Here is a 17,054-nt window from a genome sequence, read left to right as displayed (position 1 = left end):
AACTTTACATAAATCTGTATGTGCATGCAAAGATGTATGGGAGAAGCAGGCTTCTCACCATAACCTAGAAATCTATTCTTCTTCTTTGGGACCACTCCTCAACAGCTTTAGAACTGAGACTCTGATGTTAAGCCCCTGGGCCTCCACACCAATGCATCTTCCTTTTCTTCACAGCCTTCTTCTCTTCCACACAGACCAAGTTTAGGATTGAGAAATCCTGGCTTGGAGGAGCAACAAGGGGTGAGCACCTTGTGTTTTGTGAGAAATGAGCCTCACACTTAGAATTTTTAAAAGTTTAATAAGGCATAGTAAATGATTACACATATTCAAACATTTTTTTGAACTCGTTTACATATTCCAGGAATTCCTTAGGTTTGTTTGACCCCAACCTGCCTTTTTAGAGTACGTGCAGGAATTGTGGATTGCTGTTTTGAGGGTTGTGTGTCACTTCCTCACAGGGCCCCCTGTTCTGTGGTTTCAGCAGGTGACAGTTATTGACAGTGGAAGGGTCAGTGGCAGGGGCCCTCATCACATCCCTTCCTTCAATGTTATATGACCATGCAGACAGTTTTAGCTATTTCCACAAGTCCTTTAAATTAGTTATTTTATAAATATCTCTGAGTCATTCTCAGAGATATCTCATTATTGTCAGTTAGTTACAAAAAAAAAGCATTAGTTATTATTTCACAACTACAGCTACTTCTGCAAAAGTTAGCATTATAATGCATAACACATGGCATCCACTTTAATGTTTTGCAAAAGCCAAAACATTAATGTCTGTTTTTCACATTGTCCACAAACTAAAATATCATCCATAAATGATGTCCTGAGGGTTTGAGCTACATAGGGGCCAGGGCATTGGCCACAAGAAGCTGAACAAATTACACTATAGCAAAAGCAGTGAAAGGTGATTACAAACTGTACTATGTCAAACTCGTTGTGATTAACAATAATTTGAAAAGTCAATACGTAATAGCAGAAGCCAACACTGCCTAGTTATTTACACAAAAGCCAGGGCAGGTTTTTCCCTTGCATGGAGCACTTGGGCCTTCCCCGGGCCCCTTCTGCCCTCCTGCAGAGCCGGTGGCATTTTCCAGCACACACAGTTTGTAACCCAGAGCCGGGTGCAGCCCAGAAGGCTCCAAGCGCCTCCTTCCAGGCTGACTCTGCAGGTGCCGAGGCTGCTCTGGGCTCTGCCAGGGCTCTGCTGGGGCTCAGCTCTGGGCCAGGCTGGGCCCGCTCTCCCCTCACATGGCTCCGGGCAGCTGAGGCACAGCGGGAGAAGGACGGGACATGTCAAGGGAGTTCAGGTTTAAAAGAATTTTTATTCAAAAAACTGCCATAACAAACAGGCTGTCATAAGAACCATAACAAACAGGCTGTGCTAACTACCATAACAGACTGTGCAAACTACCATAAATAACTAGCAATGCTAACTACCATAACCAACTAGCAGTGCTAACTACCATAACTAACTAGTTCTCCTAACTACTGTAATTAAAGGCTGTCCTCAAGAGCTTCACCTCCTCCGCTGCTCCCTCAGTTGCTTCGCTGCAGTGATCAGAGGGGTCAGGCTGGAGAGAGGCTTGGCTGATGACAGAAACGGGTGCTGCCCAAACGATAAAAAAGAAAAATGAACTGTTACTTTCCAGAGCCAAGTTCCTCACAGGCCCTGTTGCAACAGGACAAAGGGAAATGGTTTGAAACTCAAGAGAGGGAAGCAGGCTCAGATTAGATCTAAGGAAGAATTTTTTACCCAGGAGAGTGGGGAAACACTGACAGAAGGTGCCCAGAGATGTGGGAGGTGCCTCCTCCCTGGAAACCTCCAAGCTCAGGTCCAGCAGGGCTCGGAGCCCCCTGACCTGCTTGAAGATATCCCTGCTGGTTGTGGGGCACCAGGCCCAGCTGGCCTCGAAAGGAGCCTGCCAAGCCAAAGCAGGCGAGGATTCTGCTCGCTCTGCGTGTGGAAAGCAGCGAGGCTGGAGACTGTCGGAGGGGGCCCCACAAGAAAACCCCTCCCTGGCGCTGCTGCTTGCCCTGCAGCCCTTGGCATTCACCTGCAGCAGCTCCTGGCAGCCCAGCGCCGCTCCTCGTCCGGCTCCAGGCTGCACTCGAGGAAGTCCCGCAGCAGAGCCGACAGGCGCCGGGGCTCCTGCAGCTGCGGGGTCCCGTTCTGCCGGATCAGAGCGCGAGCCTGCAGGGAAAGCAAACTCAGCACTCTGCCAGGGGATTCCCTTCCCATGTGCAGAAACCTCCAGCTGCTGCTCCCAGGGCAGGGTCCCCCTCTGCTCACAGGCCTCTGCAACCACGGGAGAATTTGCCTCTTACCATGGCCCCCGTTTCCCTGAAGTAAGGAGGTTCTCCTTCCACCATCTCGACGGTCACAATGCCAAAGGCCCAGATGTCCACCTTGGGGCCATAAGGAGATCTGGTCACAACTTCTGGGGCCATCCAGTGAGCAGTGCCCACCATGGAGCTGCGCCGGTCCCGCTCAGGGCTGAGCTGAGCGCAGAGGCCAAAATCAGCTGAGGACAGAAACAAACCCTGTCAAAGGCAGCTGGAATGAGGAAACCAAGCACAAAGATTCCCCACGCTCAGTCTGAGAATGCAGTAGTGAAGTCAGCGGGAAAAGTCCACAGGGCTGTAGCCAAGGAAAGATGGAACTGGACCCTTACAGAAACCCTCAGCTTTCATGCAGTGGCTTTTACTGATTCCCTTGGAGCTTTAGATTCCCACTGCTGCCACTCTGGAAGGGCCATAGCCAGAGCAAAGGCACTGCTGGCACCCTGCTCCTCTCCTGAGCTCTCTGCAGGGGCAGCCGCTCTCAGCTGGCAGCAGGGCCCGGGCAGTGCCCCCAGCAGCCCTTGTGGGGCTCTGGCCTCACTGGGAAGCAGCCCCACACCCGCAGCCCGGGAGCGCCGTGCCTGGCCAGGAACACCCACCCAGCCTGACAGAGCCGTCCATTCCCAGGAGGATGTTGGAGCTCTTCAGATCCCTGTGGATCACATGCTTGGAATGGAGGAAATCCAGGCCCTGCAGACACTGAGAGAGAACAAGAAACACCAGGGCAAAAACCAATGGCTGGAATATATCACACCAGAAAGGACAGTTCAGAATTCTGCCAGCAGCAGCTTTGCTGTGACAGACCAGGAGTGCAGTGCACACAAGCTCCAGGAAAACAGTTCAAGGCAAAGCTGAGAACAGCAAATCAAATCCAGAAAAGACAGAGAGTACCACAACAGCAGGAGAGAGAACAAGAACAGAGTAGAAGTGCAGTGATGCTGGCAGGCCGTTCACTGCAGAGGCTCTTTCTTCTCCAGCTCATAAAAACAACACAGAAACAAAGCCCTGAGCATGGTGCCACTCCTGTTCTCATGCCTGTTTGGAAGGACCATCGTGTCCCAGCCATGGGAGTGACAAGCAGGATCCCTCACCTCCCGACTGACAGCTGCCATCTCTCCTTCAGCCATGCGTGTCTGTCTGACAACGTCCTGCAAAGTTCCTCCATCCATGTATTCCATCACCAGCCAGAGATCTCCATCAACAAGGAAGCTGGAAGAGGAAAACAATGGCATGGAGATGAATGGGCAGTGCTCAATTCCCCCATGGAAAAGTCTGGAGTGAAGTTTTGTTTCCAGGTCACTTGTCAGTGAGGACAGAATCAGATGGAGAGACATTCCTGCCGGGCTGCCCAGCCCTTGGAATCTGCACAGTCTAAAGGAGAAGGAGACACCTGTGAGAAAGGAGAGGCCTTAGATGGCAAGCAGGTGAAAAATGCAGTTTAGCAACAGCCCAGATCAATGTGGAACCACAACACTTGTCCCCAGCTGGTTCAGCTTCTGAACTCCTCAGTTCCACCATTCCCTCCTGAACAAGGCAACACAACAACCAGGGTTATGCAGGGGAGGAGGCCGTGCAGCAAATGGGACAAAAGCAGTCAGAAAACCTTTCAGAAAGTCCCTTCAGAAACAGGCAGGTCCAGTGAAAAATAGGTAAATGAGGCATTTCTGGAAACAAGAACCTGGTCTTCCTGGCATCTAGCAATGGAAAAGGGTTGGGAAGAAGAAGCCAAGGGAAACAATTTTTGCTGTGGTTCATCAGCACTTGTTGGAAGACACAGCAAACGGGGTCAACTTGAAGTAAAAACCAAAGCAGAGCAACAAAAGCACACACAGGGAGTGAACTGCCAGGCTGTTGTTTGGGGAAGATGTGGCTGAGTCAGGCATTTGCAAAATAGACTACAGACTAGGGATGCCAGGAAAGGTTAACGCAGTGCCCGGGCACAGGATAAGAGCTGAAGCACTCACCTGTCCAAAGAGTTGATAATGTTGGGGTTCTTCTTGTCCTTTAGGAGCAGGGTCTCATTCACAGCTCGATCCTTGTTCTGCCCTCTGAGACTCATTTTCTTTATGGCCACCTGAAGGGACATGGCAGCCCTTTAACTGCAGGAGTCTGTGGCAGGAGGCCACAGCAAACACGGAGCGAGTCTGTTTGGAGCGACGGAGCCAGGCTGTGCCAAACTGCCTTGGGATGGGACACCAGAGCTCAGCAGGTGCCATTCCTGCAGCCCATTGCTCTGCCAGCTGGGGGCTGCTCACAGGACACATGGCCAGAGACATTTGGCCTTGCAAGCTCTGCAGAAATGGTCCCTCAGCTGTCAGCCTCAAAGCTCTAACAACATTCTCTGCACCTACAGTCTGCTCAAATGGCCTCAATTCACCTTATGTTATTATTCAAACCCATTTTGCAAGCAGGAGATAAATCTGGTTCTGTGAAACAGAGCAAAACAGCCAGGAACCCTTTAGCAATTCTATGGGATTTGGTCATGATTTCAGATGCAACTGCTCTGTTTGGGATTGCACAACAAAGCAAACACGCACATCCATTGCTTAGGTGATCCCTGTCACAGGTTGTCACTTACACCAGACCCAAACACACCTGCAGGGTTTAGGGGAGAGCTTTGCTCTGGACATCCATCTTCTCATTTCCCTCCCTTACCCTCTGTGAACAGCTGATGTAGGACTAAAACTCCAAACTGAGCCCAAGCAGGATCTCTCCCTAATTAGGCCTTGAGGTACCCTTTGAAGATGAAAGGCAGGATGGAAAAACTGCTAAATAGTGTTCCTGTCTGAGGCTGGGATGAAGATAAATTTGGCCTCAGTCTCCAGCAGCTGATGCAGTCACACTTTTAGATATGAAGACCAAGCCAGCGTGTCCTGCTCTGACAGACACTGCTGCCTTCCTTGCATTCCTTTGGCACTTCAGAAGGACCAAGTCTGTCCCAGCTGTGCTCTGCAGGCTGACACTGCTCTGCCTTCAGAGGAGCAGCCGGGGCAGGAAAGCTCTGCTGGCCCCCAAAGCTGCAGCCACAGCTCCCAGCAGAGGGGACAGCCCTGGAGAGCTGCCAGGCGTGCTGGGCGTGTTGGCACTGACCTCTCCTCCAGTGGCCCTGTCCAGTCCTTTGTAAACGGTTCCGAAAGCCCTGGAGACAAAACAGCAGAGAAGAAAGAAGCAGCGCTTCAGGCCCTGGCAGTGAAAGCCAGCCCAGACAGGAGATCTCTGCTGCCTGCAGCCTTCACAAACACCTGGGTGCATCGACCCTTCCAACAACAGCGCAGCAGCCACCAGCCTTCTGCCGTGCAAGGTGGGCAAGAGAAAACTGAGACCCAGCATGAAGGAACTGGGCTGGAGCAAATCCCAAATGTCCACCCTGAAATGCTTTAGTTCAAAACCTGGGGTGGGGGATGGGTGTCTAAAAACTGGAAAAGAATGCATTTCATCCTTTTCCATGTCCTGACTAAGACCTGCAGGCTCCACAAGGGCCCTGCCATCAGGCAGGTGATGCATTTTCCCCCAGAGTGCATCAGCTCTGTGTCTGTTACTGAATGGATGGGGTCTGCTACCTGTGCTAGAATAGAGCCCCTATTAGTTCATCTCTGGTTTCTGTTTCTAAACCATTTGGCTGTTAATCCTGACTGAAGGATATTTTTTGAATCAAAATATTTGAAAGAAATCTTCTTGAGAATTGTTTTCTGACAGTCATCAGATGGTGAGTTGCTCTTTTAGGCAATCCAATTCCAGGGACAGAAGATCTTCCAGGTCCTGCTCCTTGCTGCAGGCAGGACACTGCCAGCCTCAGGGGGCTCTGACGGTGCCTCCTGACCACAGTTATCAACTCTGATCAGGACTGAGAGACAGCAGGATGGTAGCCCAGTGTCTGGAGGTGTTTGGAGCTGCCCTGACTTCTCACTGGATCCTGCCCCAGCACAACCCCTGGGCCTGCTTGTGCAGAAGTCGCTGCCGCGCCCTTACCCTTGGCCAATCTGCTCCAGCTCCAGGTATTTCTCGGCAGGCTCCGCCTCGCTCACGGTGTTCCCTGAAAGAAACCACGTGGAAGACGCTCCCTCCCAGAGTGAGACCCCACCCTGCAGCAGAGCCAGAACGCAGCCCCACTCCCTGGGGCCGTGAGCCCCTTGGCCTCAGCTGGGGAAGGACAAGAAATGGCTCGGTGACATTCAGCTGCAGAGCAACCCTGGGTGCAGCTGATGCCGAGACACACACACAGCGCCCTGCTCGGGCACCCAGGGACAGAGCAGACGTACTCAGCTGCATCAGGCACCACTCCCCTCTCCCCTCTGGCTGCAGGGCTGTGCTGCTGTCACAATGCTCAGCCCAGGATCCCACAGCGGAGGGAGGTTCGGTGTCCTCTTCCCAAGCAGAGTGAGGTTCTCCATCCTCTTCCCAAAATTCTGCAGCTTCTCCATCCTCTTCCCAAAACGCTGCAGGTTCTCCATCATCTTTCCAAGCCAGGGGAGGTTCACTGTCCACTTCCCATGCTGGGAGATGTTCTGTCTCCTCAAGCCACAGGTTGTCCTCCATCCTCATACCACACCGGGAGATGTCCTCTCTCCTCCTCCCACATGGGGAGATGTCCGTTGTCCTTGTCCCATGCTTTGGGAGCTTGGCCATTCTGGTCCCACACTAGGGGACATCCACCATCCTCATCCCACACCGGGAGATGTCCTCTGTCTTTGTCCCACACCTCGGAAGCTTTGCCATTGCATTCCCACACCGCAGGATGTTCACCCTCATCTCCCAGAACCACAGGAAGCTCACTGACATCTCCTGGCACTGAGGGAAGCTCACTGACATCTCCTGGCACTGAGGGAAGTTCACCATCATCCCCCAGAACAGTGGGAAGCTCACTGCTGTCTTCCTCCTCTTTGGCCTCCTCTTTGGAAGCAGAGGGAGCCACAGGCAGGTGCTGGTGCTGCTTTTGTGCCCTGTGGACAGACAGGAGCGTGACGGACGGGAAGATCTATCTCAGTTATCACCTTATTTATCCTCAGCTGCGCATCCAGCTGCACTAAGCAGAAATTGGGTTTGGAGATGTTCCGACTAACAATGAGTAAAAGCCGACATTGACACTTATTACTGGGAATTCGATATTCCACTATGGCTAAAGCCAGCCAGCAATCCTCTGCCTGCAAAGCCAGACCTGCAGCTCTTCAAAAGCTCTTCAGCAGAAAAGGGAAAACTGCCAGGGATCCCTTTGCTGTTGCTGCTGCTGAGACACTGACAGGAACTTTCCTTCAGCCTCCCAGGCTGGCACTCAGCTGCCACATGCCGAGCTCACAACTTGCTGCACAATTCCAAACACCAAGGGCTCCTTTCCCACTCACCGAAGGAGGAGCTGCTCGGGATCCACAGAAGAAGTGCCCTGAAATGGGAGAGGGAACATGAACCAGATGCTGTTAGGAGAAAAACTGCCAGTGGTGGGAAATGCCACAGAGCAAGGCAACCCCAAGAGAGCATTTTGCTCTCACAGCATCCCTGCAGGAGCCCCAGTCCCTTCCCACAGCAAGCAAGAGAACAGCACAAAATACTGGGCTGGGTCAGTTCTTGGCCGGAGCAGCAAACGGAGGGAGTTCCAGGCTCTGCTGGCACAGACTCCCTGCCTGAGGGAACAGAACCCCCCAGGGCTCATTGCAAATGCTGTGCACGCCCCGCTGGCTGCAGACACCCCCTTTTTCAGCTGCAGCTGCTGGCAGCAGCTCTCCCAAAGCAATGGTGTCTTCATGGCAATTTGGTTCCAAAGTCAGCTCAGCCCCAGAGGAAGAACACAAAGCACACAGCAAGCCCAAAGCCACAGATGCTGCACCGAGGGAAAGCCTCGACTTACGTGCCAAGTGGGTTAAAAAATACCCCGAATAAGCCACAGAGTACAGAGTGCAAACTGCAGCAGCCACGTGCTGGATCATTTTGGCTGCACTGCACACGTCTGCAGCCTGTAGCCCTGCGAGCACAGAAGGACACCCGTCAGGGCTGGGCTGGCTGCTGAGAATGCCTCGGGCAGGAGGATCCTCCGGCAGCGAGCCCAGAGCCACTCTGGGCACTGAGGCCTCCGTGTCCCACAGCAACGGGAACACCACGGGGACGTGGCACTGCTCCTGTGACACCACAGCAGCAGCTCACGCCTGGAATGTTCTCCTGTGTCACAGAGGAGCACAAAGAACCCTCCCAGGGCACAGCCTATTGCCCAAAGGATGCCAGAGGAACTCGGAAAATGCAGCACACAAGGACACCCCATAGCCCAGCCTGAACACTGAGGAGGAACAAGGACAGCACCAAACCAAAGGAAACGTGACCTTTAGTCACTGATACTTCTGACTGAAAGCAGCAAGCCTTGTTCCATCTGGGATCTTTGTTCTAGTTCTAAAAACAAGCAAGGTTCTCCAACCTTAAATACACAGAAGGCAGGAACTGGGGAGGAGGTGGGATGAGGAAGGAGGAGGAGAAGGGAGAGAGTAGGAGGAGGAGGAGCAGGAAAAGAAGGACAAACAATGACGATGTTTGATGAGTTATTTCTCCTGGTCCTTATCTCTACTCATGTACCCCTGGTTAAATTTTGTCTCCTCCTGTCCGGCTGTGGAGAGCAGTGAGAGAGCGGCTTTGGTGGGTGCCTGGCATTGGGACAGCATCACCGCACTCCAATGGGACATGTCCTCGTGTAGCCCTGTGCTATGGTGACGCTGTTGCTGTTGCTTTTGCCTTTCTTATGATTTTATCTTTTGCATTAAATGCTTGTGAAGCGCCCTCGGTGTCTCTCGTGTTCCCCTGGCGCCGGCAGCCCCCTCCCTTCCCCTGCTCTCTTGCCACGTTCCATCCCGGCTGGAGGAGCCTTGGAGCTGCCGTGGGGGCCGTGGGGCTGCCCGGGGGCTGCGCCCGGAGCCGGAGGCCCCTTCCCAGAGCTCCCGGTCTGCCCTTGAGCCTGGAGCAGCCAGCGAGGGCTTCAAATGGGACAGCAGAGAGGCGCTGCTGGCGGCCCCACATCAGTTCTGTTTACTTGCTCCGAACTTGGGGAAGAACCACTTTTGTCGTTTTCTGCCAGAAATCTCTCCACTCCTCCACTCAGTCGAAGCAGTTCTGGTTGGTTTTACCTTTTTGGGGGAAATCAAAGCGATGCACTGATGCTCCTAATTAGGGGTAGGAGGAGTGAGGTTCCAGGGCTCTCCGCTGAGCCGGGTCCACCGTAGCGGCAGTGCCGGGAAAGCCGTGGCGGGAGCTGCGGAGATGTTTGTTTGTGTTTTCAGCTCCATCCCCCTCGGGCCCGGGCCCGTTCCAGGGCTGTTCCTCAGCTCCGGCTTTGCCCTCACGCAGCCCGGGGGCCCCTGAGAGCGCGGGGCGGGGCTGTGCCGTGTGCAGAGCCCGCCCCTGGTCGCGATTGGCCGGTCATGCCGTCAGTCGCGGTTCTGGCGCGCTGATTGGTGAGAGCGGGGCGGAGCAAGGCCCCGGTGCCGGCCTGAGGGCGGCCATGAGTGGGCTGCGGCGCCATTGGCGAAGCGTCTGTGCCGGCCTGTGAGCGGCGGCAGCCGCGGCCGGAGCCCGGGGAGGTAGCGGCGGAGCTCGGAGGCGGCCGGAGCGCAGGTGGGAGCCGCGCTGGGTTGTGCGGTGGCTCGGGGCTCGCTGCGGGCCTCGGGGCCGGCAGAGGGCTCAGGCGTGTTGGTTGTGCCGTGTCCGGCCCGTGTTGCCCCTGGGCTGAGGGCGCTGCGGGAGCGGCTGCCCGCGGTCTCCTTCCCGCCGCTGCCTTGGCCGGAGCCGCTGCCGGAGCAGCGCTGGCTCGGCCCGGTTCCTGTGGCTGGGACAGAGGGGGCTGTGCGGGGAAATTCAGGTCGGCGGAGGTTTGTGTGTCCGGAGGAGGCAGAGGAGTCCTGTAAAAGTGACTTTATTGCTGAGCAGAGGGAGAGGCCGTGGGGCATTTGCCTTGCGGTCTCTGCTATTGTTGTAGTTCGCAGTCTCCGTTTTTTTCTCATTTTCCCGGCCTTATTTCCCTCTCCCTTTGCGCATTGGCTGAGGTACTTGGAAGGTTCAGACTTCCCGATCCATCAACTGCATGACCTCGTTAATGTGCACCCCCGCTTTTGTATAACATTTGATATTCATGGCTCTGTTAAGGAGGCAATAATTGTTCTCTTGGGATCTTGGTGTCTGTTGCTGTTATCTCTATCCGGGTATGGTATTATGAAGAAGTTCTTGATTATCTTTTCCATTCCTTGAGCCAGTTACAAAAAGTGTCTTACATCGCATCATTTCTGTTTTAATATTGTGCTATAGCCTAAAAACGATATGTACCATACTGCTTAAAAGAGATTAATACAGCATAACTTGCCAACATAACACACATAGTATTTATTTCAATGTGTGCAAAGAGCCAATCATATAATACATATTTTTCAAATTTCCCTCTCTTGGAACAGGGTGTTGCTTTTAGCCACCACTTGTCCTGGTTGTTTCAGAGAAGTTTGGAAAGGCTCCATATCTAATTTTCTCTATTTCCTTGAGGCTGTCCACACGTCTGGGTTCACTTCAGCATAGGCCTTGCCGGAAAATTAACACATTGGTACAACAGAACTAGCCTCTGTATCACCTTTTATAATATTAATTTGCATTCCCAATTTGGCAACTAAATCCCTTCCCAGTAAACTTTAACCACAGTTAAAAGCAAATGAAATTCATGCATTTCAAACCCCACATCTGCTAACAGTGCTTGAATAAAACCACTCCTCTTTCCCACTTACCCTCAGTAAAAAAGATATTTTTAGCATTTTTCCCCTTGGGTCTAACATTCAGAGTGGATTAAGAGGCCCCTGTGTCCATCAGGAAAGGCCTCCTCTCAATGCAGACCCACCCTGAATGTGCTCAAGGGCTCCAGTGTGGTGGGTCCCTGGTGTGATGGGAGCTGTGACAGCCCCTGCCAATCCATGTCCATCAAGGAGTGGCCTTGCTCGTCCTGAGGGTGCTGCTGTCTCTGCTTGCAGTATCCTTGTGCCCTGCAGCTGGAGCCCTGATTCCTTGCCAGGGGCAGTTTGGGTGGGCTCTCCCCTGCGGAGGAGGGCAATGCCTCTGCCAGGTGCTTGCGGCCGAGCTGTCCCCTGGTTCCTGGGCCCCCTTGGGCCCTGGGGTTGATCCCTCAGGGGCTGTAGGAACTCTGCCCTGGCCTTTGCCTTCAGCTTGGCCTTTTTCTGCTCCCTTCTTGCATTCCCCTGCTGTGCCTTTGTGCCCAAGTGCTGCAGATCCTTCTTGTGCCCCTCCTGCCACTCTCCTCAGTGCCTGTGGGTGCTCATCCTCTGACAGCTGATGAGATTTCTGCAAAAAAATCTCATCAGTGGTATCTCCAGTAACCCTAACAAAATCCTTAAAGGATAATATCAGTCCTTACACGTATAATCCACATTTCCCAGATTTTTCTTCCCCCTACTCTTTCCTGTGCTCAGGGTCCCCTCCCCAGCCCGTATCCCAGAGCCGGTCCCCGTCCTGCCGCAGTGTCCAAAGGCGCCTCCCCCGGCGGGCAGGGCCGGCAGCTCCACGGGCCCGGGCAGCGGCCGGGGCGTCCTGCAGCCTCCTGGAGGCCGGGGGCCACTGCCGGCCCTGGCCGGGGCTGGTGGGGTCAGGCAGAGCCCGGCGCTGAGCCCCGGCTGCCCCACAGCCCCGGCCTGGCCCCACAGCTCCCCACTGGCCCCCAGCCCGTGCTCCTGGTCCCGCACCTCTGTGCCCGGTGCTGCCGCTGCCCACCAGAGAGAAACCACTGACCTCCTTGATTTTCTTTCCCGGAAACTGGGCATAGAATGGATCTGGAGCAGGTGGCAAATTTTGAGGATATGACCCTGCTGGAAAACATCCCAGTCCTCAGTATTTTTTTCTTCCTCCTCTTTTCCATCATTCTTTTCTTACCACATAGATTCCTCCTGCTACTTCTTGCCTTATCCATATTCCTGCACACTCCCCTTCACCCAATGCTTTCCCAGCACACCAACACCATCCAACCCCTGTTGTCTAAATCCCTTCTCCACTTCCCTTATTGTCCTGGTGAGTGTCCATGTCCTTAATTACCTCTGGGGGAATGTGCAAACTGCCTCAACATTCTCCCAAGGGACCCTTTAGAGATATTTTGGGATCATCATCCCTTTGGCCAGGACCCCTTCCTGGCTTTCCCTTTTCTCCCCTCCATGGGTGCCCTGCCATGTTCACTCCCCGAAGATCCCACTGCATTCACTGATGAGATTTTCAGAGCTCTCTCCCTGCTGACTCTTCAGAGCCCCCCCCCCGATGTGTCACTCATCTGTCTCCTGGTCACTCTCGGGTACCCAATCAATCCGCGGTGCCGCTGCCACCCAAGGGAGCCGATCCCCTAAACTGGGTGAGGCACTTTCAGCTGCACTCACTGCTTGCTGCTCGGGATGGTGGAAGGAATTCCGGACGAGTCTCAAGGTGTTGGACATCACCAGAGGTTTCTGTCCACAAATAAGACAGAGGAGTCCTGTAAAAGTAATTTCATTCCTTAAAAAAGGGAGAGGCCATGGGACATATACTACGGGGTCTCTCCAATTGTTGGAGGATGCAGCCTCCTGTTCATCCTAATTTTCCCGGCTACATCTCCCTCTTTCTTTACCCATTGGGTGGAGTACTTTAGAGGTCCAGACTTCCCAAGCCACCTACTACCTATTCCCTTGATATACTCCCTACTTTTGTGTAGCAGATGATATTCATGGCTCTGTTAAGTCTTTGTTCTTCTTGAAGTTCATGAATTTAGCAGCGCCTTGGCTGCAGCAGTCAGTGTCATCAATTAATAACATTTTCTGAAACTGATGGCTTCTCCTTTCTCTTCCTTTTGTACAAGTTCCTAGCCTATCTCTCCGCAAATTCACAGCATTTGTTTGTAAAGACACTTTCCTCTTGTTCTTTTCATGGGAGTCCCTCGTTTGTGGGACATCCCCCCTGGAGCAGGGTGTCCCCCCCTTGCTGCAGCCGCACCTCTCAGGCCATGCTCAGCCAATCAGAGCACGCACTGATGATGACTCAGTAGTTGCCAGGCAGGCCCGCAGCTCCCAGCGTTCCCCACCTGGGCTCCCCCTGGGCACCAGCGCCCCCCACGAGGGGAATTTGGGGAGGTGGGAATGGGGCAGCGCCAAGGCTGGGCCCCCCCACGCTGTCCTGGTGGGAGCAGCTGCAGTGGGGACCGAGTGCGGGCGGAAGCGGCTGAGAGCCCAGCGCTGCCCCAGCCCGACCTGCCTCAGCTCCATCCCTGCCCCTGCGGTGGGATGCTGTGGGTCTGAGGGGAAGAGGGAGCCGGCATTGGGTGCTGGGCCTGGGGCAGGAGGAGAAGGGAAGGAGAAGCAGGGTTGAGGAACAAAATGGTCAAACACTGCACGTGGGAGAAAAAGGTGGGACTGCGCAGGAGAAGGAGGAATAGTAGGAGGAAGAGGAGTGTGAGGAAGCATAGGGACAGAGGAGGAGGAAGAGCAGAAAGAGGCAGCACCACAAGGTTCTACTCCTCCATGTATCTGCATCCTCCCCCCCAGCCCCAGGAGCTTTGTCCCCCCACATGCAACAGGTGACCGGGGAGGGGGATCCATGATTTTCACAGGGGCTGAATCTTGGTGTTTCTGAGCTTTATTGGGCAAATGTTGTTGCTTTGTTTTTTGTGAGGGCTGAATCTCTGTATTTTGGAAAGGATTTTTGCTGAATATTGATGTTTGGGAAGTTTTTGATCTGTGTCTTGATGTTTAGAGGATATTTGTGCTGAATCTTGGTGTTTTGGCGGTTCTTAGAGACACAAGATGCCCAGTGACTTTCCCAGATGAACTTGGGCATGGAGGGTTTCCCAGTCCAAGCTACTCTGCTCTTGATTTTTTTCCCCAAACCAGGATTTTTCATTCCCAGGGAGTGGCCTGATGGAGGAGGAGGAAAAGCTCCAAAGATCACTCATGAGGAGAGGCTGCAAACCGTGCCCAGGGAGCTCTGGGGAGGAAAGAGCCCCTCTGAGTCTGGAATGCATCCCACGATCCAGCCAGAGCTCAGAGCTGGTGGAGAAGCCTCATGACAGGGAGAAGCCACACAAGTGCTTGGAATGTGGGAAGCATTTCAGGTGGAGCTCCACTCTGAGGCAGCACCAGGTGATCCACACTGGGGAGAGACCCTTTGAGTGTGAGGAGTGTGGGAAGAGTTTCAGCCAGAACTCCATCCTGATCCAACACCAGAGGATCCACACTGGGGAAAAGCCCTTTGAGTGTGGGGAATGTGGGAAAAGCTTCAGCCAGAGGGCCACCTGATACGACACCAGGTGATCCACACTGGGGAAAAGCCCTATGAGTGTGGGCAATGTGGGATGAGCTTCAGCCAGAAGGGCTACCTGATGCAACACCAGAGGATCCACACTGGGGAAAAGCCCTACAAGTGTGGGGAATGTGGGAAGAGCTTCAGAGGAAGCTCAGCCCTGATTCGGCACCAGGTGATCCACACAGGGGAACGGCCCTACACCTGCTTGGAATGTGGGAAGAGCTACGGGTGGCACTCTGACCTGAGAAAACACCAGCGTATTCACACTGGGGAGAGGCCCTACGAGTGTCCTGAGTGTGGGAAGAGGTTTCCAAGGAGCTCCGATCTCCTCAAACATGAGCGGATTCACACCGAGGAGAGGCCCTTCCGCTGCCCCGACTGTGGGAAGGGCTTCAAGCAAAACTCCAAAGTCACCATCCACCGGCGCATCCACACTGGGGAGAGGCCCTACGAGTGTGGGGAGTGTGGGAAGAGCTTCTCACAGAGCTCTCACTTGACCCAGCACCAACGGAGGCGCCACTAAGGGAAGCCCTGTGAGTGCCCCGAGTGCGGGAAGAGCTTTGTGTGCTGCTCCAGCTCCATCTCCCATGGGAGGATCCACATTGGATGATCCCCAGTGACCCCCGTTGGGCAGAGACCTGGTGATCTTTGGTCCTGGTGATCTGTGTTGGGAAGACACCTGTCTTGGAGGCTCCACGTCTTCTTGGCTCCCTCTGGGCATCTAGATAAACCCAGCGGCAGGAGCATCCATCGGGACGCAGGCCAACAATGGGATTTCCTTGGGGAGAACAGATTTTTCGACTTTCAACCCCATAAAATCTTTTGCATTCAATCCTATCTTCTGGTGACATCAGGGAGTACTGAATGGTCTTGGAGGTTTATGCTGGGTTGACTGTTTGATGGTTGAACCCCAGTCTGTTCTGTTTAAGCTGAATAACTAGTTTTGCCTTTAAGACTTGTCCTGAGAGTGAAGGGGGAGAGAAGCAGTGCACAGTTTGTTTTTAGACACTGCACTCACTCCTCCACATTCCTGCTCCTGCACTGTGTTGCCTGTGGATGGACAGACACCGGGACAGAGCTCTCTTTTCTTTTAGTTAGTTTTAGCTAGCTGAGGCAAAGAAGTTTCCTGAACTGTGGGTTTTTTCCCTTTTCTTTGGACCTGTTTGAACCTGCTCTGGCCTGAACACCTGCAGAGCACCGGCAGCTCTCACCTGTGACCCACCGGGCCGGGCCTGGGCCGCGGCATTTCCAGCACCGGAGGGACTGATAAGAGACTGAGTGAGCTGAGCTACAGCCCATGGAGGGACTTAGTGAGTTTGTCTCTCTTTAGAGTGGCAAGAGGCTTTATTGTTTAGGATTGTTTAGGTTTTATTGCTTAATAAACAGTTTTCTCCACTTTTCTCCAAGGCGCTATTTTATTTTTCCTGAACCAGATGGGGGAAATTGAATCTGCTTTCACCCCCTTTGGGAGTTCTCTCCCAAATTTGCCCTGAACCAGGACAAGGTCTTTTCCACTTTCAGAGATTTCATGATTTTTATTTCCTATTGCCCAAGTGTGTCTTCAGCAGCCAGATGGTGAAAAACTAGGGAAAAGACCAAGATTTTGGAGACAGTGGGATAGAAACTCCACCAAAAACGGTTCTTGCTTTCTACCCAAGCACATGGATCCTCAGCCTTTTCTTTTGGCCTTGATTTTGTTTTCATTTCTCTTTATTGCTTTTAAAATATTCAAGATTGAAAAAAATAGACATTGAACTAAGATGTGAGTATGGTCATGGTAGGACACAGACATGGAGAGTGACATGGGGACACCTGGACATGAACAGGGATGGCACCATTTGTGGGGACATGGGGGACACGAGCATGGATGGAGATGTGTGGGACAATGACAGGGATGGAAGCATGGTGGGGAGACAGCCGTGAGTGAGGACGTGGTGGGACATGGCCAGTGACATGTGGGGACATGGCCATGGCTGGTGCCATGTGGGAAATTTGCAGGGGATGTGGGGGATGCTGGGTTTGAGGGAGTTGAGGGCTCCTGGGAGGCACTTGGGGCTTGCTGAGGCCTTTGGGGACCCCAGGCCAAGCGGCTCTGGCTGCACTGGGAGACCCTGGGGGAGGTTCTGGGGCAGCTGCTCAAGGACCCCCTGACCTGGAGCCCCAGCTGGGCATTGGGCTCCTGGAAGGGGATGAACGTCCTTGTCCCCAGGAGGGAAATCCCAGCACCGCCCAGGCAGTTGGGAGCAGCTGAAGGGTCACAGCAGGAAGGGGAAAGCCAGAGAAAGCTGTCCCCCTCCAAAACTGCACCCGAAAAGTCCCAAAACTCAGGGATTCCTCCCAGGAATAGGCAGCCAGGAGCCGCCAGATGTGAGGGAAAGGGGGGATGTGACCCCCCCAGATTGAGCAGGAGGGTCCTGGATCCACCAAAACCAAGCACA

At 53.6% G+C, this 17,054-nt stretch overlaps 5 protein-coding genes across 5 annotated transcripts in view; 2 read left to right on the top strand and 3 right to left on the bottom strand.

Annotated features, from left to right (window-relative positions):
• Positions 1-16,017, top strand: part of LOC103824843 (zinc finger protein 239-like) — a 152,449-nt gene extending 136,432 nt beyond the window's left edge. The window contains 2 exon segments of the mRNA XM_050984122.1: positions 14,221-14,601; positions 14,604-16,017. Of these exon segments, the coding sequence (XP_050840079.1) occupies positions 14,232-14,601; positions 14,604-15,277 (1,044 nt within the window). The 5' untranslated portion in view covers positions 14,221-14,231 and the 3' untranslated portion in view covers positions 15,278-16,017.
• The window catches only part of LOC127060507 (serine/threonine-protein kinase PAK 3-like), a 132,540-nt gene that overhangs the window by 3,704 nt on the left and 111,782 nt on the right, over positions 1-17,054 (bottom strand). The window lies entirely within an intron of this gene.
• The window catches only part of LOC103824727 (class I histocompatibility antigen, F10 alpha chain-like), a 127,069-nt gene that overhangs the window by 59,435 nt on the left and 50,580 nt on the right, over positions 1-17,054 (top strand). The window lies entirely within an intron of this gene.
• The window catches only part of LOC127060497 (translation initiation factor IF-2-like), a 72,064-nt gene that overhangs the window by 23,272 nt on the left and 31,738 nt on the right, over positions 1-17,054 (bottom strand). The window lies entirely within an intron of this gene.
• Positions 1,306-7,098, bottom strand: LOC127060484 (serine/threonine-protein kinase PAK 3-like). The gene is given in 10 exon segments (XM_050984073.1): positions 1,306-1,609; positions 2,058-2,071; positions 2,074-2,194; positions 2,329-2,525; positions 2,943-3,042; positions 3,435-3,552; positions 4,308-4,417; positions 5,434-5,482; positions 6,313-6,376; positions 6,603-7,098. Coding segments are annotated over 10 exon segments (1,230 nt in total). The 5' UTR covers positions 6,970-7,098; the 3' UTR covers positions 1,306-1,519.

This window comes from Serinus canaria, chromosome 25 (genome assembly GCF_022539315.1).
Source record: "Serinus canaria isolate serCan28SL12 chromosome 25, serCan2020, whole genome shotgun sequence".
In the NCBI taxonomy this organism is placed as follows: Eukaryota; Metazoa; Chordata; class Aves; order Passeriformes; family Fringillidae; genus Serinus; species Serinus canaria.
This window is presented reverse-complemented; position numbering and strand designations above follow the sequence as displayed.